The 23,128-nt window shown below is 44.2% G+C and overlaps 2 protein-coding genes across 4 annotated transcripts in view; one reads left to right on the forward strand and one right to left on the reverse strand.

Annotated features, from left to right (window-relative positions):
- Positions 1 to 23,128, forward strand: part of LOC149257122 (protein EIN6 ENHANCER-like) — a 116,921-nt gene that overhangs the window by 68,667 nt on the left and 25,126 nt on the right. The window lies entirely within an intron of this gene.
- Positions 80 to 13,352, reverse strand: LOC149257123 (uncharacterized). Its single transcript, XM_089433834.1, has 3 exons — positions 12,836 to 13,352; positions 12,560 to 12,753; positions 80 to 85 (listed from the first exon to the last, which is right to left on the reverse strand). The coding sequence occupies exons 1-3, from the start codon at positions 13,287 to 13,289 to the stop codon at positions 80 to 82; spliced, it is 654 nt and encodes a 217-aa protein (XP_089289960.1). The 5' UTR covers positions 13,290 to 13,352.

Below are 23,128 nucleotides of genomic sequence, written 5' to 3' on the forward strand. Positions count from 1 at the left end.
ATTGCAGCTACTGGAGATTATTCTTCTAACTCAAAAATTAATTCCGGAGTTTATTTACTATGCCAAATAACAAATAAAATCAAAGCTGCAATTTTAACCATACAAATACTGCAGAAACTAAAACACTGGAAACTGAGAAATTCTAGCACACACACAATAAAATTGACACAAATATTTTTGGACAATTGTCCCTGGAGAAACCCAACTTGGGAAAACCGGTGCAGCAGATGAGGGTTTTATTATTTATGTTCAACAACAAATTCGAGTACAATAATTTAAACGCCTAGCTGGCAATCTAATATGAAGAATGTTAGGATATTCTGACACATAGGAAATAGTTAAGTATAACTTGGTCTAGTGTAGAGTTAGGTAAAGTGTGTTTTTTTAATATGTACTTTTGTAACTTACAATTCGATGGTCACGATATGTTCTAGACATGAAGTGATCCGACGGTTCATTCTCTCCTCGGTATTACCTGTTGTAACATGATTAGTTTTGATAATTTAAATTTGCTGATATAATAGGTTTTAGTAGTTTGGAAATAATAAATGGGTCTGCAAGAGTTAATGCACTCTCAAAATGTAAATTTAAGTTTCACTAGTTGGTTGATTTAGTTAATCATGCATTTAAACATGATTAAATGATGTAATAAATTAAATTCAAACATGGTTTATGAACATCTGAGAAAGAATTTTCCAAAACTGAAAGAGGTTGTTGTTGATAACATCCTCATGTACAAAAACCTCTCTTAGTTTTCTAACAACTATTATGGTTTGGGAGATATAAATGCATCTTTGAATGCATGTTTTCCAGAAATTTCCTGTTTTAGTCACCTTTTTGCAGATGATATTGTGACTAAACAAAGATGAATATTTGGAAACTAGAAGAGGTTTGGTTCATAAGATTCCACAATACAAAAACCTATCTCACTTTTCATACATGTGTTAGGGCTTGGAAGATACACTCTCATCATGTTTAGCCTATTTTTCTGACTGTGCAGTGTCCTATTTAAGCCACCTTTTTGCATAAACTATTGTGGATAATCAGAGATGAATCTTGGAAAATTGGAGGAGGTTTTTGTTCCTAAGATACTATACTACAAAAACCTCTCTCAGTGTTCACATAGCTAGCTCGGATTGAGATATTTGAAGGGATGATTGGACCCTATTTTTCATAAATTCCGGAGGAAAAAGCTCAAAGAGAGTTAGTGACTTGGAGGCCACCTCATCAAATATGAGTTGCAATCAAATTCAAATTTATTTTCTTTATCAACAGAAATCCTCAAGGATAGTACAAGAACTCTTTAAATAGTTTTAGTTACATTTATTTGTGTTCTATTTTTGTAATACAGTTTTTAGATATTTGTAATAGCTCTTGATATTTTTATCAAGATATTTTGTGAGGAAATTGTATAAATACTTCATCAATTGAAGTAATATGGGTGGGCTCTTGATGCCAAGGCTCTTAAACTATGTAATAGCTTCTCTTTTAGAATTCTAATGAAAGCCTTCCAGCTCTAGTTATGACTGAATTTTGTGTTTCTCGTATGTTTTTCTGGTGTTTTCATAACTTGTTTCTACATATGTTCAAAACAATTGTAGGAAGGTCTGGGTAAGGTAGATTAAGTCTTAATCTCTCTGTAGTTCCCTGCAAAATCATAACCTTTAGAAAGAGATTAGGTTATTGTACTCTTTGTCCAAGATAACTCCTCTTTGATTGGTTTTTGCTTTATGTTCTCTGATAGCCATTAAAAGAGATTAGCTTATTAGACTATCTATCTGAAATAACTCCTCTTGGAATTGGTTTCACTTTAGCCTTCTATTACCTTTGAATATGTTTTTGTTGGGTTGTAGAAATCTTCTACACGCATCTAAATTTCCCTAGTTGTTAAGTAGTTAGTCTGACTGTTCAATTATTAGGAATCTCCTTACATTCTTCTACCATCATTCTTGAAAAAGCTAAGCCATTCTGTCAGGCTAGAAGCTGACACTTTCAGAAGGGACCCTATGAGAGAGGCCTTTAATCATGATTAGGGATTATCATTGATCGCCAACCATCCCCATTAAAACCATAAATCTGGCCATTGTGCTTCATAGGCTATTGTTCAATCACAGGTGAACAACGTTAAGCAAAGCCTCGTAACAACTGAGGGAGCCACCTCTAGTTCAAGGGCCAGCTTGAACTTAAAGGCTAGTTGAGTTGGTTTCCTGACGTAGTTTTTGCAGGCAAGGACTACCTACGGGAAACAAGTACAACATTACCGACACTTGATTTGTGGCTTAACACCTGATTGGTCCATGATCTCTATTTAAAGAGCATGGAGGGTCATTTGTAAGGTGATCGTTCATGAGAGAAGCTTATGTAAATTTTCTTTCTTTTACATTAATAATTTGCCTGAAGTGGCTGTGTTGGCTCAGGCTGTGGATTGTTTCCCTCTTTGAGGGTTTTAACCACGTCAAGAATACTGGTGTATTGATTTGTGATCTATTTGTGAGAGTGTCCTTTGGTGTTCTATCTGTGGAACTTACCCTGTAAATTCCTACATGGTATCAGAGCTATTTGAGCGTCGCATCCGTTGGTGATCCAAATTCGAAGCTGGTATGACTGCATCTGACTGTCGTTTCCTAGATCTACTGTTTTTGACCGCTTTCAGGCCGAAAGGACTGCTCTATTGTGTTAGGAGCATCTGTTCCAGTGAGGAACCCCTTTCATTTCACGCGAAAAGGTTTCCGATAGCCCTAGATACGTCATTTTTAAGATCTGGAGGTATATATTGTTTATTTGCAGTTTTAGTTATTTATCTCTCTGTTTATTTCGGTTTATGCAGCTCTCTGTTTTTTATTGCGAGATCTATACCTTTAATTTTTGCGTATGCTCTTTGCCCTGCGACTCAGTGCGATATGGACGAATCAGAAACAGAAAGGAAGGTTTTTTCTCATGCGTATGCTCTTTTCCGCCGTGCCTTAGTGTGATCTCGGAAAATCAGAAACATTGAGTAAAATATTTAGTTTATGGCGAAAGCTAACTTCAAGCCATAAGGTTTGGTGTTTCTTGCATGTCTGTGTTGGGTTGTGTGTTTTTGTTTTGTAGGCAAAAAGGGCTTTTTCAAGTAAGCACACACTCCAAAGCTTCAGTGACTAAAAAAAACCCCTTTCTATTTTTCAAAAAATTACTAACCTTTTAAACTAGCTCACTTGGTCCAAAGTTACTTTATGAGAATAGAGGTCTTAAGTTCAAGTCTTTCTTTTTGTTGAGTTATTTTTCGAAAATACACATGTAACTTATGTTTTAAAGTTACTTTATGTAAAAGTGTTTTCACCCATTATAAAAGTGAGTCACTTATTATTCTAAAGTATCTTTATCTTTTATTTAAGTTACAATTTAGTGAGTAGCTCATAAAGTGCCATTGTAAAAGTGACTTTCACTTATTTATAAAATAGGTGTTACACAGTAATTTATCACTGCCTTCCTGTCAGTCACCCTGCTGTGTCCAGAAGTCACAATCACTAAGTGTTTGATCCCTGAACTGGCTTAAAAACCCATTTTTCCAAAGTTTTGTGCATCAGCGCGTCTGTTCCTAAAATAACCGCGATGACCAGCGCCTCACAGTGTATTTCGTGCGCTGCCATCGCGGAAGAACATCACTTTTCCGCGATGACGCACAGCGCGGCTTTCCCGTGTTCTTCCGCGCTGACATGACTTGTTCAGTTATTGTTATGTGCTGACAGCGCGGCAGTCTCCATATAATCCGCGCTGATCCAGTTTGGGCGAATTTGTTCAAACAACCAGCCTTCCAGATCTCTCCAGGCTTGGTTGTTAGCTTTGTGAATATCGACTCCCTTCTATGGCATGTCTGTTCGACCCTTTGCAACTACTCCCCTTGAAGATAAGCTCATCCTTCCACCTTTTTAGGAGACTCCTTCTCCTATATAAACTTCCACCATTACCATGAGCAGCTAGTTAGAAACTAGTGGGAACTAGCTAGACTTAGCTTGGATTGTACAGAGCTTGTAGTGCTCAGATTGCTGCTATAGGTTTGGTGTGTTAGGAGTGGAAGTGATTGATTGCTTGGGGAAGTTTGTTTGTGACATTTGTGTGAGAGAGAGAGAGTTGTTTGTCTTGGGAGAACCATCCTCAAAGGTGAATGCTTGAGATACATGCTGACTGATCCCTCCTGAGAAGTTTATCGACGTCAGAACATTTGGTTGTACTCTTCTCTATTCTGATTAATAATAGATGACTGCTATTATTGTTCCATTCTCGTTTGTTTATGCAATGGATAAATGTGAATTATGTCTTTTCTGACTGGCATATAGTTACTTTTACTAGGTTTCACGCTTGCGTTTGCCTTCTCTTCGTGTGTGCAGGTGTCCGTTCGCGGGGATCGCGGAGGATTGTGACCAGCCGAAGCGAAGGAGCGAAGGAGACATCTCTTCGTCCAACGACAGCGCAGGAATCCAAGTAGGTGCTCTTTACTTCTTGTTTAAGTGTAACTAGGAACATGCGTGGCAGCATTGTGTGATTGTTGCTAGACCCCTATTGGGCTAGTAGGGATCGCCTCTATCCGTAGAGGGGATTTACCTCTCCAACAATTTGGCGACTCCGCTGGGGATCAGCCTTTTTGTCTCTTGAGTCCACTTTTGTGTTTGGCTTTGATTGATCTCTTTTCGAGTTTTTGGGATTGTCTTTTTGCTTATGAACTTTCTGGGCGTTTCTGGGAAGCATTTTTATCATTGAAAAGCTCCTGCCTTTGGTTTGGGAAGTTTTATTTCGGTTTTCCTTGTTTTTTGCTCTCAGCGCGTTTTATTTCGGAACAGTCGCGCTGACATCGCGACTCTGTTCTTTGGTTTTCTCTTCATCGCGCCTGTACGTCTAACAGCCGCGCTGACCTCGTTTTCAAGGGCAGCGCGCTTTATTCGTGTTCTTCCGCGCTGACATCGCGCCCACTCTTCTTTGTGATTTTGGTCGTCGCGTCTGTGTGCCTTATATCCGCGCTGACCTCGTTTCTTCTAGGGCAGCGCGCTTTTTCCCTGACTTTCCGCGCTGACGTCGCAAAGTTGCTAAAGGCCTCCCCCTGTCAGCGCCAAGTTGCTGAAGGCTACCCGCGCTGAGCCTGAAAAACTCATTTTTGTCCAAATTGACCTCCTAAACCTCTTGCTGTGACTTTCCCTTCTTCTCCCCACTTGTCTGATGACTTGTTTTTCACTCTCTGAACTTTGAACTGTTTGATTACGGAGCTCAACTCCATAGGGTTTCGTTTTGCTTGGTTTTGAGTTTGCAAACAACTTCCCTTCTCGCTGCTTGGTTCGTGTTTTCATCCTTACTTTTGCGATTACTGGATTGTGTTGGGTCTCTAATTGACTGGTTGCGACTCTGGTCCGTCGGATGTTTGCTTTTCTCTATTGATTGCGCACTCTGAACCCTAGGACATCTAGTGGCCGTGTGTGTGTCAAGCCTCCCGTGAGGATCCCTGTTTGCTTGATTGACCAGCTCGTTCTAGACTCGTTTTCGCATTTTTTCAGTGATTGTCAGAGTGTATTGGATTGTGCTTCCAAGTGGTCTTTTTCGCTTCCTCCTTGCTTGCGATCCTTGCTTGTTTTGCAGAGCTTAGATCACATAGCTCGTGCATTGCCTTGTTTCCTTTTGATTTCGAGACTTTGGTTGAGTGTTTTCGGGAACTTTGTGTGCTCTCATTAAGTAGTTTACTTGGTGTTCAAGTTCCTCCAAATTCCTTTAGGTGTTTTATGTCACTGAAAAGAAAACGAATTAGTAGCTTGCTTTAAAATTCGAAAAGGAAAAGAACATTTCATTGATTTGCATTTTCAAAAGAAAAGTTTCCTTTCCTCGCTTTAGTTGCATTTAGCTGCTTGTTTGTTTGTATTCGTTTTGTTTAAAAAATTCTTTGCTCTCTCGTAGCTAGAATTCATCGAACGAAACGAAATTCTTTTGCATATAGATTGCATCTAAGTAATTGTGAGCGAACATACGATAGAGCTTGAAATCGAAACTTAATCTCAAGATCAACTATAAAATGAACCAAATGAATCTAAAAACGCATTGGAACTAAACGCAAATATTTAGAGGTCTAGGTTAGAGACGTGTTCCGGCGTCTTAAAACATAGTCACTGTTGTTTCACATTAGGTTGGGTGATTCCTCCTTCTGTGACTCGATAGTGGTCTAATACGGACTGCGCTCCCACGTACCGTCGAGTATATAGGGAGACCCCACTAGGCTTTTATCCTTTATCCATAGGAAGCCGAGTCGGCCGCCCTACAATTCGCAATGCAGTGAACACATCATTCACGAAGATTGACCACCCGTACCCTAAAAAGTATTCTGTGGTTTTGCGAAGAGTTTGGCACACCCTCTACCTAGAGTTCCAGAGCAGTCGCTTTTGATCCTTTTCGGACCCCCTAAACGAAAAGGTGCCTGTGAGCGTCTTGTCACTTCGTGCTCATTAAACATTCGAAGGAGACTGGAGTCATCTTTGTCCTTTTCTCGACTCCTGAAATATGAAAAGGTCAAGTTTGGTCCTTGCGTCTTAAAATTAATTTGGCCACGATAACATCACCTTTTCTAGGTCTTGTGTGCGATAGTTTTGAGTAGGCTTTTATCGATAGTTTCCTTTAAGAGTTCTAAGGGGTCTGGTCACCCTGGCTGACCCATCAACTTCCGGTATAAGTGACCAAGGTTCTCAATCCTCTGTTGCTCCCGAGGTACCAGTTGTAGGCGGTACTCTTCCCATTGTTCCGAGTATCCAGCCTATCAACGCACGGTCCCCAGGCAACCCAGATTACTTGGAGGATTGGAATCCCGTCTGGGAAGAAGATTGGGATACCCCCCAAACCCCCCGTACCCCTTTAGGTATGTCATCTCCGATGGAGGGGGCAGCTTCCAGCACGGGTGAGACACCCACAGTCACAGACATCGAGACACCCGCGGTCACAGACATTGAGACCCCGATCCCGTCTTCATCTCCCCTCCCTCCACGATATCAATCGCTAAGGGATAGGTATGATGCTAGAACAACTTCTACCACTATATGGGATCCTACTCTCGCTGCCTCGATCGGCCCTTTTGTTTCGCAGCCTCTTTTCCCACCCCTCACGTCAGAGCTCAACCCGCCCGTCACCTCAGTTCCCGCTCAACCTACTGTTTGTGTAGCACGTTCGACTCCGGTCGTCAGTGCTGTACCGATTCCCTCGTCTGAAGTTCCTCAAGCTGGTTCTTTTGTTGGAGGCATTCCAGGATCAGGACCGTATGATGCTTATGGGGAACCTATAACGGACCCAGATTACGATGGTCCTGTTTTCTTCTTCGATGCAAATGGTGAGTTCCTTGAGGAAATCTCAGGTCTCCCTCGTCGCCCTTTCGAAGAGAACGAGGAATCTTTGAATGTCATGTATGACCACACTACTAAGTACTTTGGAAACCGAGACCCTCCTCGGCAGCCCATAGGACCACCCAATCAGGACCCGTCATTCTACGTGCAGCCCCCTCAAGGGCAACCATTGTATGGCCTGCCTGACCCAGGACAATCTGGGCATCCACAAGGTCAACCTTACCAGGAACAACCTATGGACATGGGAGGTCCGCCATACCCATATCAGAATCAACCTACTGGGCAGCCAGAGCAACCGTCTTTTCAAGACCAGCTTGGTTTCCAGCCAGGGTACCCCTCTGGACAAACTGGCTCAGTTTACAATCCTTCAAATCAACCAGCCGTCCAGCAAGGGTATCCCTATGGCCAGGGTGGACAACCCTATGTTCAACAGGGCCCACCTACCCCTCGAATCGCAAATCCTTCTGGGCAAGGGGGGCAACCCTCTGCCCAGCCTATATACCAAAGAGGGCAGCCTGCCGTACAGCAAGCCCAACCCTCTTCCCAACCCGGTTACGGTGGGGGACAAACGGGCCAACCGTCTATACAGCCAAATCAACCCGGGGTCTACCCTCACCGTCAACCTGGACAAGCTGGCCAGCCTCGGCGTCAACCAGCTATCCAACCAATTCGACCACCCGCTCCGCGAAGACAACCCTTGGTGGCACATGGACAACCTGGCGTTCAGCAAGGCTATCCTGCTGGCCAACCAGGTCCATCTCGAATCCGACCAAGTCAACCTTCGGGACGTGTGGTCCAACCTCAACCGGTTCAAGGACAGTACTCTGGGCCTCAGACTCAAACAGGTTATCAACCTCCATATCAAACGCAGCCTGCCTACCAGGCTCCGTATGCGACCCAGCAGTCACATGGCTACCAGCAACCCCAGGGGCAAAATCAGTATGCTCCTTACCAAAATTATCAGCAACCACAGGTCACTCCCTATCAAAATTATCAATATGGTCAACCTGGCGGGCAAGCTGCTAATTCATGGGGAGCTGGGGGGCAAACACAGGGACAGTCGTCTGCACACGGACAAAACTCCTACGGACAAACTCCCTATGTGCCAGGTCCTTTCGGACCAGGTCCATCGGGACAAAATTCCTATGCGGCCGGTCCTTTCGGGCCAGGTCCGTCTGGACAAAGTTCGTGGGGGCAACCCCAATCTGGGTGGAACCCTAATACTGCCTCGAACCCTCAGCCACAGATGTCCTTCAACCCGCAGCTACCATTTTTGGCTACGTTGGAACTACCCGATGTGTCCAAGTTAACAAACGATCCTATTTTGCATAACTCATATTGGCCACCGGTTCCGACCAAAATACCAGGTGACTGTCCAAAGTTCGACGGCAAAGCCGGAGAGGATCCTCAAGCCCACGTAATGACATATCACCTTTGGTGTTCATCTAACTCATGGCTTGATGATTCTATCCGACTGCGCCTCTTCCAGAGGACCCTCACTGGTTCAGCCGCAAAATGGTACATCGAACTTAATCGCGGTATGTTTTCAGACTTTAACTCGTTGGCTATGGCCTTTCTTACTCATTTTCAGTTACCCATTCGGTACGAGACTGGGACCCATTTGCTCACGTCTCTGAAACAGGATACGGCAACGCACATCTCTGATCATATACATGAATGGAGAAGGCGCCGTCGTTTGATTAAATTTTGGATTCCCAATCAACTCCTGATCGACTGGTTTACCACGTCCTTTGTCCCTAAAATTGCCAAAGATATTGCAATGGGGGCGTGTGTAACTGAAGAGCAAGCGATTGCGCGAGCTCAATAGCTCGACTTAGTATATTCTCAGTCAGGTACTTTGTATGACTATTTGCCAGATGCCCCGAGGCACGGACAAACCAAAGCTCCACCGAAACCGTCTGTTGATGGAGTTATTGGCTCCGTGAATTCATCAAGTAAGAAATCAACCGCAAACTCTGGGAAGCAGAAACAAAACGCCTCTAACGAGAATGCTTCTCAGAGCCCATCTATTCCTGGGAATACCTCCGAGGTAAATGCCGTTCAGTCCACCGCGGCAGACAAATCCTCGAAAGGCAAAAAGAAAGGAAAGGCCAAAGAAAAATCCGGACAACCTAAGCAGAATCCTCCTAAACCTCCCGCCGAGGAAGGAGCCAAGCGGAAGCCTAAGTATCCCTGCCTCATTTGTGAGGAGGATCACTACACCAAGGACTGCCCCAGGCGGTCCGAGGTTAGTCGGCTTTTAAAAGGTGCTTCAGGGTCCCCCGCCGTGCTTAAAGAGCCTTTCCCATCCCAGCAGACGCATCAGGTGGCAGACCCTTCTCAATCCTCTTCCTCGTTCGGTTCTCAAGTATTCATGGCGGGAACCATCCCCGTCCACGTTACGACTCGAACGAAAGAATATCCATCTTCAGCCGGGAAGGAGCCGGAGGTCCCCTCCAGCGCTCCCGCGTCTAGTTCTGGCCCTCTTCACATTGAACGGCCCAGCACCGAGACGATCCCCCGACCCCCTCCCAAAGGTGTACTCAGGAAGTCATCTTATAACCCCAATGCTCGTGCCGCTCAGCATTATAGCATTGTTGAGGACTTAGCTCAGGCTCCCTCTGCTATGTCCGCGTTAGAAGTCCTCCAGAGCTGCCCCTCCCAGAGGAAGTCCCTGCTATCAGCAATTGGTGGCATCGACCCGGCAGATTCGGATCTAATTTCTTTTGACCTCGAAGGTTTCACGCAGAGATTGCCTCATCAGGTGGCCTTCCTTATACAAGTTCTCATCAAAGGCAAGACGATTCACCGTACTGTCATTGATGAAGGAGCCTCAACCTGCATCATGTCGGTTGCTTGTTGGAAGGCTATTGGTTCGCCTGCTCTGAGCCAGTCTCCCACCACCCTAGAGGCGTTCGATGGAAGAGAATCTCGTCCACTTGGTATCCTCCCGCGTTTACCTATCTCTTTAGAAGGGAAAACTGTAGAAGTCGAGGTTGAAGTCGTTGACGCTAATCTCACTTACAACCTCCTTCTAGGACGAAGCTGGACTTATGCCATGCAAGCCGTGGCTTCCTCCTTATTCCGTGTCGTTCGTTTTCCCCATCAAGGAAAAATCGTCACGGTGGACCAGCTGTCCTTTTTTGCTTCCTCTTCTGAAGGGAATGTACCATTCGTGGAGCATACCTTCAAATCGCTCGAGAGTGTGGGTGCCGGATTATTTAAAGATCCCTCCTTGATGGGAGTCTTTCCCCTCCCACCTCCAAATCTCGCCTCCGTTAACATGATCACAACGCATTCTGATCCATGGGTTCTCCCTCTCGTGAATCAAGAAGACTCCTGGGGCGAGATGATGCCGTTGAGCCCAGCCGAGCTCAACTACATCGAAATAGTTGCTGCATCGGCTTCAACCTCCGAACCTGCTATTCCAGGCAGCATTCCCGATTCACCTGAAACCTTCCCTTGGTTGGGAGAGAAGGCCACTTCGGACCCCCTGAAGGAATCATTCCCATCCGACGAGGCTATTATCGAGACTATGTCTCCCGAAGAGCTCCCTTGGTCAGATCACCACCATCGCTCTTCGTTCCTCCCTCCTCATTCGGAAATGGCCACGTGTCTCGGAAAGTTTGCTTCATGTCTCCCACATATCCCTCTCCAAACACCTATCCAGTTATCTAACGGTCAAGTTGAAGCCGTGAACAAAGTTTTGATCACCATGCTTCAACGCACCGTCAATACACACAAGTCAAACTGGCATCTAATGCTTTTCCCAGCCTTGTGGGCCTACCGGACTTCTGTGAAGGATGCCACCGGTTTCACCCCGTTTCAACTGGTCTATGGACTGGAGGCTACCCTTCCCGTCGAATGTGAAATTCCTTCATTAAAATTAGCTGTCGAGTTGCTTCCCAACACCACTCCGGTGGAGGAACGGCTTCTTTACCTAGAACGGTTAGACGAGACTCGTCGTTTGGCCTCTCTGGCTATCGAAGCGCAGAAGAAGAGAGTCAAAGCTCACTTCGATCAGAATATTCATCCTCGTTCCTTTGTTGAGGGAGATTTAGTACTGCTCTACGATCAAGCTAAGGATAAGCTGGGGGCAGGAAAACTCGAATCCATGTGGTTAGGTCCCTACATCGTGAAACGTGTTTTACAAAAGGGCGCATATGAGTTGATTGATTATGAAGGAAATCCTCTTGACAAGCCCCGAAATGGGCTGTATCTGAAGAAGTACTATGCATAGCTGCTCACAATCACTTTGTATATACGTGTGTTTTTGAGTTTTTACTGCATGAGTTTCTTTTGCTTTGGTGTGAAGGCATGTTTTTGCCCCTTATTATGCTTTCTCTTTCCTGCGCAGATGTCTCGTACTCCTTATGTTGGTTTCGCTGATGGTGCCTGCCGTAGTACTTGTAATTTGTCTTCGGCAGCGTGGGTGATCTACGATCCTCACGGGGAGTTGATAAACCTGCAGGGTGTATGCCTAGGTCGTACCACTAACAACGTTGCCGAGTACAGTGCTGTAATAGAATTACTTGCCGAAGCAGTTGACCTCGGCATCCGAGAGCTAGTGGTGAACCTGGACTCCCAGCTGGTTGTCCATCAACTCAACAGGCGATATTCCGTCAGAGACCAGCGCATATTAAGGTTGTACCTACGTGTAAGATTGTTAGAACGGAATTTCGATTACATTACTTATCAGCATATTCCGAGACGATTAAATACGTTGACTGATGCATTGGCAAATCGTGTATTAGATAGACATTTGCGAAACAGATAAACATCATACAAGGAAGGATAGAACAGCATAGTAAGACCATAAGCATATGTAAATAAATCATTTCAAGCATAGTTTGCACGTGTGTGTCTTTAAGCTTGCATTAAACATATAAAATCCATGAGTCGAGTGTCGTGCAAATTCATACATAAGATCACAAATTGTACTGAACAAACGCATAACACAAGATAACACATCATCACATGTCACAACGACTCATCCAAAATCGGTATGTATATATATATATATCGTGTGGCGCACTGAGGCGCTCAAAAATAGAAGTACATGTCCCAAAATCTCAATACATCTGAGTCATAATGTCTCAAAATAAATAGTGGAAATAAAACCTAGGTGACTAATCGGCTGGATGGTGCTCTCTGTAGTACACAACCGCTCGTGCCACCCGCCTCAGAAGGCGGTGCACTCTGGGTTCCACACCCACTGTGTGGATCTGATCCTCCACAGGAACCTCCTCGACCCCCTGGAAGTCCGGCACCCCCTCCAGCAACCCCTCAAGGTTGCGAGCCACAATCTCTGGTGTGTTGGCCCCTGGAGGGGCTAAGGCCAAAGCTCCGGCTCCCGGGCCCTCTCTCCGTGCCGTGGCAGCCAGGCCAATCGGTCTAGTAGGCCCCACATCTGCATGACAAGACATTCATTAGGACATGTACATAAAAAATTAAAAAACAATACAAAACTCAAAAGACAAAAAGTGTCATACCTGCATCATCCCACTGTTCACCCGGAGGCAGCACCAAGTCAGGATCATTGCGGAAATCCATCCCCGCATATGGCCAATCCTGTACGAAGATCTCCTGCTGGTCCAACCAGTCTCTGAAAAATGCCCCCCAGCTATGTGGTCGGCCGCCACCCCCACGTGGCATAATCCGAGCCCATCGTGAGGCCCTCGTCTCTCGAGGATCTCTGGGGGCATCCACAGCCATAGACTGCAGTCGCATGGCTGGTACTCGCTCCAGAATGAGCGGGACCAGGATCGATCCATAGCCGAACTGCTTCGTCTCCCCACGACGGCAGTTGCTCAATTGCCTCTTCATGTTGTTGGCCACTGCCGTGCACCAATCAAACACGGTAGGCTCGAGGCACTCGAGAGCTAGTAGGAGATGGGTCTTGGACGCCTCGTGATTCGCCATGCTACCTGCCGCCCGGGTCACCATGAACAGGATGGTGCGCAGCACTATGTCTCTCACTGTGGGGATCGAGCACTTCCCACTCCGCGTTTTCACCGCCCCGGGCAAACCTCAGCCATCAGGTCATCCAGAGTACCGCCGCTAGGTCGCTGCCCCTCCAAGATGGGCCTCGCACCTCGGCGCGACAACCCAGTCAAGAAAAAGATATCCATGTGGTCAAACTCAATGTCGTGACCACAGATGGTGAATTTTTGGTCCACCGGGTTCCATGCCCTGATCAGCAGCTCCAGCAGATCATGTTGGGCCCTCAGACGCGGCGTAAGGAAGAATTTCATGAATCCGCACGCCCGCATGGCGTTGCAGCAATTCACGTCTCCCCAAGCAGCCACATCCTCTACATCGTGAACTCTCTCTTGCCATTGAAAGGCCATGATGTCCTGCATGAACAATAAAAAACAATCAGAATTGTTTTCATGGAGAAATTTACGTTCATTTATTAAAAAACAAAACTTTTCCGCGCCATCGCGGCTGTTTTAGGGACAGCCGCGATGACAATGGCGGCTCTGTGTAAAAAATGCGAGGTCAGCGCGGAAGAACACGCCTTTTCCGCGCTGAGCCGAAGTTGGTTACATTGGCTATTTTTTCGGTCAGCGCGACCCGGTGGGCAATTTCCGCGCTGACCGAGGGCGCACCCATGCAAATAAAAAATGCCCAATTGGGCCCATTCAACCGTTAAAAAACTCCTAAAATGAACCAGGATGCAGGGCAAAGGAATGAGAACCTACCTGGAAGAAGCAGATCTGAAAATGGTCTCCGGATGGGCTGGAAATCGCTCCGTCAACTTTTTGGCTTCTCCACGTTCTTCGCACTCCAAATAGTAAAATGGTAAAAATGACTTATTACCCCCCTATTTATAGTAAAAACTCCTAAATTACCATATTTTTTGGGTTTTTACCATTTTTAGCCATAAAACTAGCCTTGGTTCTGTTTTCAAGCATGTTTCAATATGTTTTTTACGTATATCGAATGGATTTATGCGGGTAGTGCCCTTGTGCAGGTACAGGTATCGCAGCTTGGTCATGACAGTCCACAATTCATGTGATTCCCAAAGTGTCGTCTCTAAGCTCTTTTCCGACGTTAAACAAGAGAAGATGGCCGAGCTCCCTTTCAGCTCGTTAAAGGGAACGAAAGGCGGTCGTTTTTAAGCTCTTTTTCCGACCGTTAAACCAAAAAGATCGCCGGGTGTTTGTCGTTTCGCACTCGATATTGGCTCTAAAACGACGTGTCTTCGACCACTTTTTTACTTTTTCCGGTCGGAGACACTATTCATGAAAAGTACTCCTCGGTTGTAATGACCGGGCGGTTCTTTCGAGCACAGTTTTATACTTTTTCGGGCTCGAGAGACACAACTGTACGAAAAAGGACCCCCCTGGAGTCTCCTTTTCCGCATTCTTTTCAGACTCTCGAAACAAGAAAAGAAGCCGAGTTTTTCCTTTGTCAGGCTCGTTAAACACTCAATGACATCGGATATTGTCAACATGACACACATCAAGCATATGTTACCCCCGTCAAGCTTGTCATCCAAAAATAATCGGGGTACCTGCCTGCAAAGGTGGGGAAAATGGAACTTTGATTACAGTCGTCTCGGCAGTACGTCACTCTTGAACATGGCACTCCGCTGTTTCGTGTCTGGGTGGGGTCATCTCATCTCGTTTTCACTAGCCTCCATGGGTTTGGGATATCCTATTTGACCTCTCATCTGTTCATTGCCGTCATCATCCTATCCGCTGCTCATTTGATGTCAAGTACTGCCAAATCCGTTACAGTGCCGTTATATGTTCAAGAGAAGTTGTCCTCTGCCACAATGCAACCTCGTTCGCTATCTCATCACAAATTATTATATCTCTGTCTCGTGTCGATGATGTGGGAATCATCATGGCCCACCTTCGATCAAGGCCACTTCTCGTCGACTTCAACTCATTATCCGAGAAAGTGACTTAGAGACTCCTTCCAGGTGCCTTGGAGCCTGCATGCCTCAATGGCAGGTTCCTCGTGTTCGACGCAAGGTTTACATCATTGACCTACGATCGAATGATTCCGTGGGTGTTCGACACCAGCTCATTGATTCACACGCCACGGATTGTACCTATAGTACCTTGAGGGCCATTGTCATTATTGGTGGTACCTCTCGCGTCTGTTAACGGTTCTCATCATTGGCCGGTAATCAGACGATGTTCATGCATGTTCGACTCCAACCCCTGTATTCACATGTGTGGACTTGTACTCTGTTCGGGTCGAGATGGAGCGCAAGACCCTGGATCCTTGCTCACTGTGGTCCAGGTTGCGATTTTGTGGATAATCATTACATGACTCATTGATGGATGGCTGCGCCCATACCTGAGTCTTCATGGATGGCTGCGACCATACCTTGTCATTATTATGGTCTCTTTAGCTGGGTGGCTGCGTCCATACCATAGACCAGTCTCGCATGTCTTTTGGATGGCTGCGCCCATGCCTAGACTGCATGTATATGATTGTCAAAGATTTTTCGGTACTTCCTGGCGGTATTCCAGTTCGGCGTGTGTTGTAAAGCATTTCACCCCTCCCACTCTCTCGGTCTTCATGCTTTAGGGGGCATCTGTTACACAGTAATTTATCACTGCCTTCCTGTCAGTCACCCTGCTGTGTCCAGAAGTCACAATCACTAAGTGTTTGATCCTTGAACTGGCTTAAAAACCCATTTTTCCAAAGTTTTGTGCATCAGCGCGTCTGTTCCTAAAATAACCGCGATGACCAGCGCCTCACAGTGTATTTCGTGCGCTGCCATCGCGGAAGAACATCACTTTTCCGCGATGACGCACAGCGCGGCTTTCCCGTGTTCTTCCGCGCTGACATGACTTGTTCAGTTATTGTTATGTGCTGACAGCGCGGCAGTCTCCATATAATCCGCGCTGATCCAGTTTGGGCGAATTTGTTCAAACAACCAGCCTTCCAGATCTCTCCAGGCTTGGTTGTTAGCTTTGTGAATATCGACTCCCTTCTATGGCATGTCTGTTCGACCCTTTGCAACTACTCCCCTTGAAGATAAGCTCATCCTTCCACCTTTTTAGGAGACTCCTTCTCCTATATAAACTTCCACCATTACCATGAGCAGCTAGTTAGAAACTAGTGGGAACTAGCTAGACTTAGCTTGGATTGTACAGAGCTTGTAGTGCTCAGATTGCTGCTATAGGTTTGGTGTGTTAGGAGTGGAAGTGATTGATTGCTTGGGGAAGTTTGTTTGTGACATTTGTGTGAGAGAGAGAGAGTTGTTTGTCTTGGGAGAACCATCCTCAAAGGTGAATGCTTGAGATACATGCTGACTGATCCCTCCTGAGAAGTTTATCGACGTCAGAACATTTGGTTGTACTCTTCTCTATTCTGATTAATAATAGATGACTGCTATTATTGTTCCATTCTCGTTTGTTTATGCAATGGATAAATGTGAATTATGTCTTTTCTGACTGGCATATAGTTACTTTTACTAGATTTCACGCTTGCGTTTGCCTTCTCTTCGTGTGTGCAGGTGTCCGTTCGCGGGGATCGCGGAGGACTGTGACCAGCCGAAGCGAAGGAGCGAAGGAGACATCTCTTCGTCCAACGACAGCGCAGGAATCCAAGTAGGTGCTCTTTACTTCTTGTTTAAGTGTAACTAGGAACATGCGTGGCAGCATTGTGTGATTGTTGCTAGACCCCTATTGGGCTAGTAGGGATCGCCTCTATCCGTAGAGGGGATTTACCTCTCCAACAATAGGGTCACATAAAATCTTTTTTTTTGAGCTAAATAGATTAAGTTTGGAAAGTGACGGGGGGGATTTTTTGTAAATATAACATTATCATTCACTTCCGCACATTCACGCACTTCATCAACATCGTCAACAACATTTCTTCAAAAATCCATAACTTCTTTATCCGGAAGTTATTTTTCAGAGCTGTTTTTTTTTTAATCAACCTAATTTTTTGAGATCTTTCCATTGGAACACTTAGTTTCAGCATCTACAATTTCAATTTCTGTTAAAATGGAAAGTCCATGCCAAGTTATTCTTGACAGCACCAACTTCTTCCAATGGGTGTCCTACATGGAGGATTTACTTAGAAGTAAAGGTCTTTTTAGAATAGCCTTAGGCCACGAATCTTAACCTAAAGATGAAGATAAGGCAGTCAAATGGGAAAATAAGCAAGATCAAATACGTGGGTTGATATGAATGTCTATTTCTCCAGACCTTAGATTCCATATCACAGAACTTGATACCCCTGATGAAGCAATGAAACAATTCAATAAAGTTTTTGGAATTAAAAATGAAATTAGAGCCCATCAACTCGAAAATGAGTTGCTTACGTTGGAACCCAATAATTTTTCTTCCATTGAAGATTTTTTGTCCAAGTTCAAGACCCTTAGACTTCTCTTGGAAGGTGTTAAGGTTAAGAAAGAAGATGGTACCCTTATATATTCTATTCTTACTAAGTTAAGACCAGCCTACTCTGTGTTGTTTCCACCTTCCATTCTACTAGAGAAGCCTTTATTTCTCAAGGACAAACCTACAAGTCCCCCTCTGTTGATGCCTTTTATGATTCTTTAAGAAGAGAACAAGAAAAACTCTTAGATCTTGGTCTTCTTAATTTTGGAAACTCTTCTAAGAAAGCCTTAGCCGCCCAACAACAACCAAGTTTAAAGAATCCTAAGAAGCAGCATCCGAAAAGGAATGGTCCTAAACCAACCAAGGGTTCTAAGCACTTTCAGTCTCAAAATGAAAAATCAATTCAACAAAATGAAGTTCAGGTCGGCTTCCTATTGCTTTGAAGGAGCTCCTTCCGCTGCTACTTGAACGAACGACAGACCTTACGACTTCTTTGGTGAGGCCACGCAAGGAGTCCCATTAATTTACCACGAAATGGTCTTTTTGCATCGCAGAAGGGCTAAAAGTGGGTTTGCAGCTGCGCTCTTAGGGGTCTGTGTACCTTTGAAACCGGTCATTGTCTTTCAAAGCTTACTTAATGAGTGGCGACACCTCGTGCAACCAAGACACCATTGGATCATGATGTCCATGGTATGAGTGTCGATGTCAAAGATTGAAGCTACCACTCATTTGCAATTTGGTAAGTGGTTGTTCCTCATGTTCAATACGAGGACTATATATTTAGCAAGATACTTGCATTGCGTTAGGGAGATATGGCATTACGTTCGAGTCTAAGTTGTTTTTTTGATGTGAAATGTGAATTGATTTGTGAGTGAAATTGTGAACTATGTTCGCTTCTGCATTTTTCTTGTTAAAAAATAAAATAAAATTTGAAATGTTATTATTGTAATCCAAAGTAATGCTTTACTTTGAGATAGCTCAAGTTCATTTCAAAGTCAAGTCAAAGTTAAAATTGTAACTGAGAAGTCATAATGTCAAGTGAGCAAAGTGAGGGTTGACGTGAAAGTTAAGTGGAGCAGAAATTGAAGTTAACTTTGAAGATAGAGCTTTGTGCTTAAACAATGTCAACAAACGGAGTTATAAGGGACAATTGATTGTTTATGTATTCAATACTTAATAAAGACAATTTTTTGTGGTGTTGAAGTGCCCTAGATCCGCCCAAAATTGAATGAGGGGATCTGAGGGATTTAGTTTTGACACTAACCTTCATGTGGTATCCTTCTAATATGGTACACATGTAGCACACAACAAATTAGCGAATTGTATGCACATAATCAATTCCATTCAAGCTTATGTAATCAAGCTTAAGTACACAAGCACAAAGCGTCACATCATCAACTTGATAAGATGATCCTCCAAGCAAGCACATTTCACATCATGTAATCAAAGCAATCAAGTTAAGGTCGCTACAAAATCAAGCATTTCAAGCCAAGACGACATCAACATCATAAACATTTTTTGTATCACTTGCAGATAAACATTTTTTAACTGAATTGTACGGGTGCATTCTCAGTTGTAACCAACACCCTAATTTGAATTGTTAAGGTGAATACATTAAGTCAAGTAAGTCTTCAACTGAGTCATCAAAATTGAACTTGTCATTTGTCTCTTGGGTGCATTTTCAACAGTGTTCGACACCCTTCCTTTTTAAAATCAACACATTCAGTGAGTACATTCAAGAAAGCACAAAGTGTCGGTAATCAATCAAGCAAGTTCAAGCAAGCCATCTAGTAAGCAATCATCATCAAATGAGTGTAAATTCTAGTATTCTATTCTTCAAGTGAGCATCAAATCAAACCATTGTTTAACGCAAGTGCAATAAACAACCAAGCAAGCGAGCGTGTCATTCAAACAATAAATCAAGAGAGCATGTCATTCAAACAACCAAGCAACTGAGCGTGTCAAAATCAAGTGCGAAAGTTCAAAGCACGACATCTACAAGAAACGAGCCAGTGTGAAGTTGATTGAAGCATTCACAAAGTTTCAGTGAAGCATTCAAGCACGACGATCGTCATCAAGCGAACGTGAAATCAAGAGTTCAAGCAACCAATTTATAAAACTCAACAAGTGTTTAAAGCATCAACAATAAGCAACAATACAAGCAAGCCTGAATTCAAAATGAGCAAGCTAACATGGCGACACACATTCAACTGTCCCAAATTCTTAACAATTTGATTTTATCATCAACGGGCGGCATGGTGAACATTAGCAAAACAACTCTTGCTGATATTCAAGTGCATCTTCAACATGCACATGAAATGATTGAGTTCCTTCAACTGGAGTCTCAACTACAAAGAATTGAGTTGCTAGAGAAGAGTGATGCTTCCAAGTCTTTGAACAATACAAATACAACTGATGATTCCAAGTCACTGATCCAACCAACTTCAAGTGTCGAAATGGTTCCTGATCCAGTTCAGCTTTCTTCCAAACAAATCATCAAGCCATGGGAAGAAATCCAAAGTAACAGAAATTGACGAGGCTTAGGATATGTCAAAGATGACGCCAACTTGCATATCCCAAATTATTCAAGGCCCATTAAGTTTGTCAGTGCGTGGTTTCTTTCACAAATCACATCGGCTAGTTCTGAGAAAGTTGAAGACAAATAGAAATACAGACAAACTGAAGTTGTAGACAAACAGACATGCAAGCACATTGAAGTTGCAGTCAAACCAAAATGCCTTCATTGTCAAAGAATCGGTCATCTGGAAGATTAGTGTTTTGATTTCCATCCTTGTCACAGTTGTGGCAAGTCAAATCATTCATCAGCACAATGCAACAAACAACAACAATCAACCAGATTGAAGATCAATTATTCATGGATTGATCACTGGGAATGGTCATTAATGCCAGGGTTACTCAGCTTTCACCCACAGTATGCATATACAATATATAAGCACCTTAGTCCCAGGTATTTTAACTCACAAAGAAGTCAAATCTTCTACCATAAATGGTTAAGACCCCTTTATCAGTTCCTTTATATCAGAACTCAATCACCCCGCTTAAACCCTCCTATCGGGACTTTATCAACCCTCGAGCCTTCTTATAAGACTTTGATTAAAGTCTTTCATTAATCCTTCCTATCGGGACCTTGAAACCTTCATAACCTTCATTATCACTTTAATGCCTGCACATATGTAACCTTCCCCTTTAATGCATTGGTTACATATGTTTTATCGCATGAAATACTCTATCGACACTCTTTTTCTTTTTACACTTTTTACAAAGGAAAACTACGCAAACATACCCTTTTCCGAGGCTACCTCTATCGCAATCGCTATCGGCTCTTCTGCGGGTCATACATACATGTATGCCTCACCACTTCTCCGACTCCGATATGCGACTATCAGAATAGTTAACATATGTTCTAGCCTTAAAAGGCTCGGCACAACACTTTCACGAATACAAAGGAAAACCCCGCCCGAACCCTTTGTTTGGACTTCAAAAACAATTCACCTAGATCTATATATCCGTTGAGTCTGCTCTTCGCTCCGACCCTTTCCGCAACTGCGATCTCCGAACCCTCTGATCGCCGATCAGTGCTTTATCGCTATCGGCGCATCGACATTCCAATAACCGCTAGCCCTTAACTCCTCCGATTGCGAATTAGCGATCAAATCGCGACTGTCGATTTGGTTCACGATCCGACGGTTGTGATTAACTCGCGCGATCGCATTTCGCTCAACCTCAAGGCCAAACCCCTTCCACTTCCATGCGCCGATCCGATATCCTTACGGACCCGATATGGATATAGGCCACTCTTTATAGGATTTCAAGTTCGGATTTCAAATCCGACTATGTTTTACGCCGATTCTTAGTGTAAGTTGGGGTTTTCACTTGCGGGACTTAAACTGTGTAATAAGCTCCGCCGATGCGATATTTCGCTTTGCTCCTCTGATTTGAAAATAGGGCACTAAAGGCTTCTCGTGAATTTGCAAGAACCTCTCCCACTTCCAAAGCTTAAATATTCCCAAGACCCAAATGATTAACCAATGCGGAATTAAAAATGTGCTTGAAAATAGGTGTATGCTTGTGTTTGTTTTTTAACTGTTCAAGTGCTTATGTACATTTGCTTACGCTGATGTAAAACACATATAACAGTAAATAAAGCAGCAAAGAAGCAAACACATAAGACAACAATGTAATATGGAGTTCACCCTGATATCTTGGGCTATGTCTCCTTGAGCTTTAATCAACTCGATTAGGCTCTTTGGGATTATGGCTGAATTATTTTACAAGTCCTTGACTCAACTCCTTATGGTTTACAAATGAATCAATGGGCTCAGAATACCATCTTACCCCTGCCTGTCCTTTAGCTACAAACAGATCTAGGCTTTTCTGGACTAATTCCTTCAGTCAGTGCTCTGAGCTCCTTTGAGCTTCTGGCTTCTCTGACTCCCTCAGAATTGTTTACTGTCTCTGGACTCCTTCTTCTGTCTTCAACTCAAACAACACCAGCAACAACTCGATCATTCGGTCTCTTTGCTGTCTGATACTTCACTGAAGCATTTATGCGCTGCCTCCAACCTCTGGTGGCTTCGCTCTATTAAGCGCTCTGGCTCTGCCTTTCCAACCTCTGGTGGCTATCTCCTATCAAGCGCTCTGGCACACCGAGCTTCCCAATGGGTTCCTCAGCGCTCCAACTCTGCCCACGCATTCACTTCACATTGTGGACTGCCCTCCTGGCAAATTCTCAGCGTCCAAGCCTCTCTGAGCTTCTGGAGCTTCCTCTGCGCCTTCCTCTGTCTCGGCCTTCGAGAATCCACTACTCTCTGTGCTTTTTGTGTTTTGCTTGGCCTCTGCGCTCATAAAAATTCCCCTGTCAATTCTGTTCTCTGTGTATTTAATACACAGCAGTTACAGTTCCTTTGAAGCGTGGAATCGACTGTTTCATGTCAAGAATCAGTTCACAAATGAAAATGAACCGGCGGGCACAGGAAACCCGGTCGTTTGGCCTCCCTCTGCATAAAATCCGAAAATAGCCATATAACGGCAATACACAGGCAAACGCGTGAAAAACACATCATGAGCCATTCAACCGGACTTCAAAATACATACAATCGCATCTATAAACCCGTCGAGCCCATCCTATCATTGCAAATCGCAATCGCACTGCGTGAGGTAGAAAAACACAAATACGCAGAAATACAAAGAAATCCGCATAACCCGGATTTCAAATTATGTGAAATCGCGCCTATAAACTTATCGGGTCTGCCTTTGATCGCATATCGCAATCGCAAGAGGCAAGAGCCCTGGTCCATGGTCTTAACACAAATAACGATGCGATATTCCTCGTTAAATCTCCACCGTCCGATCAGACTCGTGATCCAACGGTCCAGATGCAATCGCATTAGTGGTCATCGCAACATCGACAAGTCGCTTTATCGGCAGGTCGCGAGTCGCTTGTGCATT

The sequence above is a fragment of the Pinus tabuliformis genome, chromosome 6 (genome assembly GCF_031772625.1).
Source record: "Pinus tabuliformis cultivar Carrire ecotype Pingquan chromosome 6, CPIR1, whole genome shotgun sequence".
Lineage (NCBI taxonomy): Eukaryota > Viridiplantae > Streptophyta > Pinopsida > Pinales > Pinaceae > Pinus > Pinus tabuliformis.

What these genes read in the sequence shown, in the direction of transcription:
- LOC149257123 (XM_089433834.1), bottom strand. Translation starts at nt 13,289, where the DNA reads ATGGTGACCCGGGCGGCAGGTAGCATGGCGAATCACGAGGCGTCCAAG. An exon ending in TGAACAGTGGGATGATGCAG is followed by an intron (nt 12,754 to 12,835) that starts GTATGACACTTT and finishes CTTGTCATGCAG; the next exon opens with ATGTGGGGCCTACTAGACCG.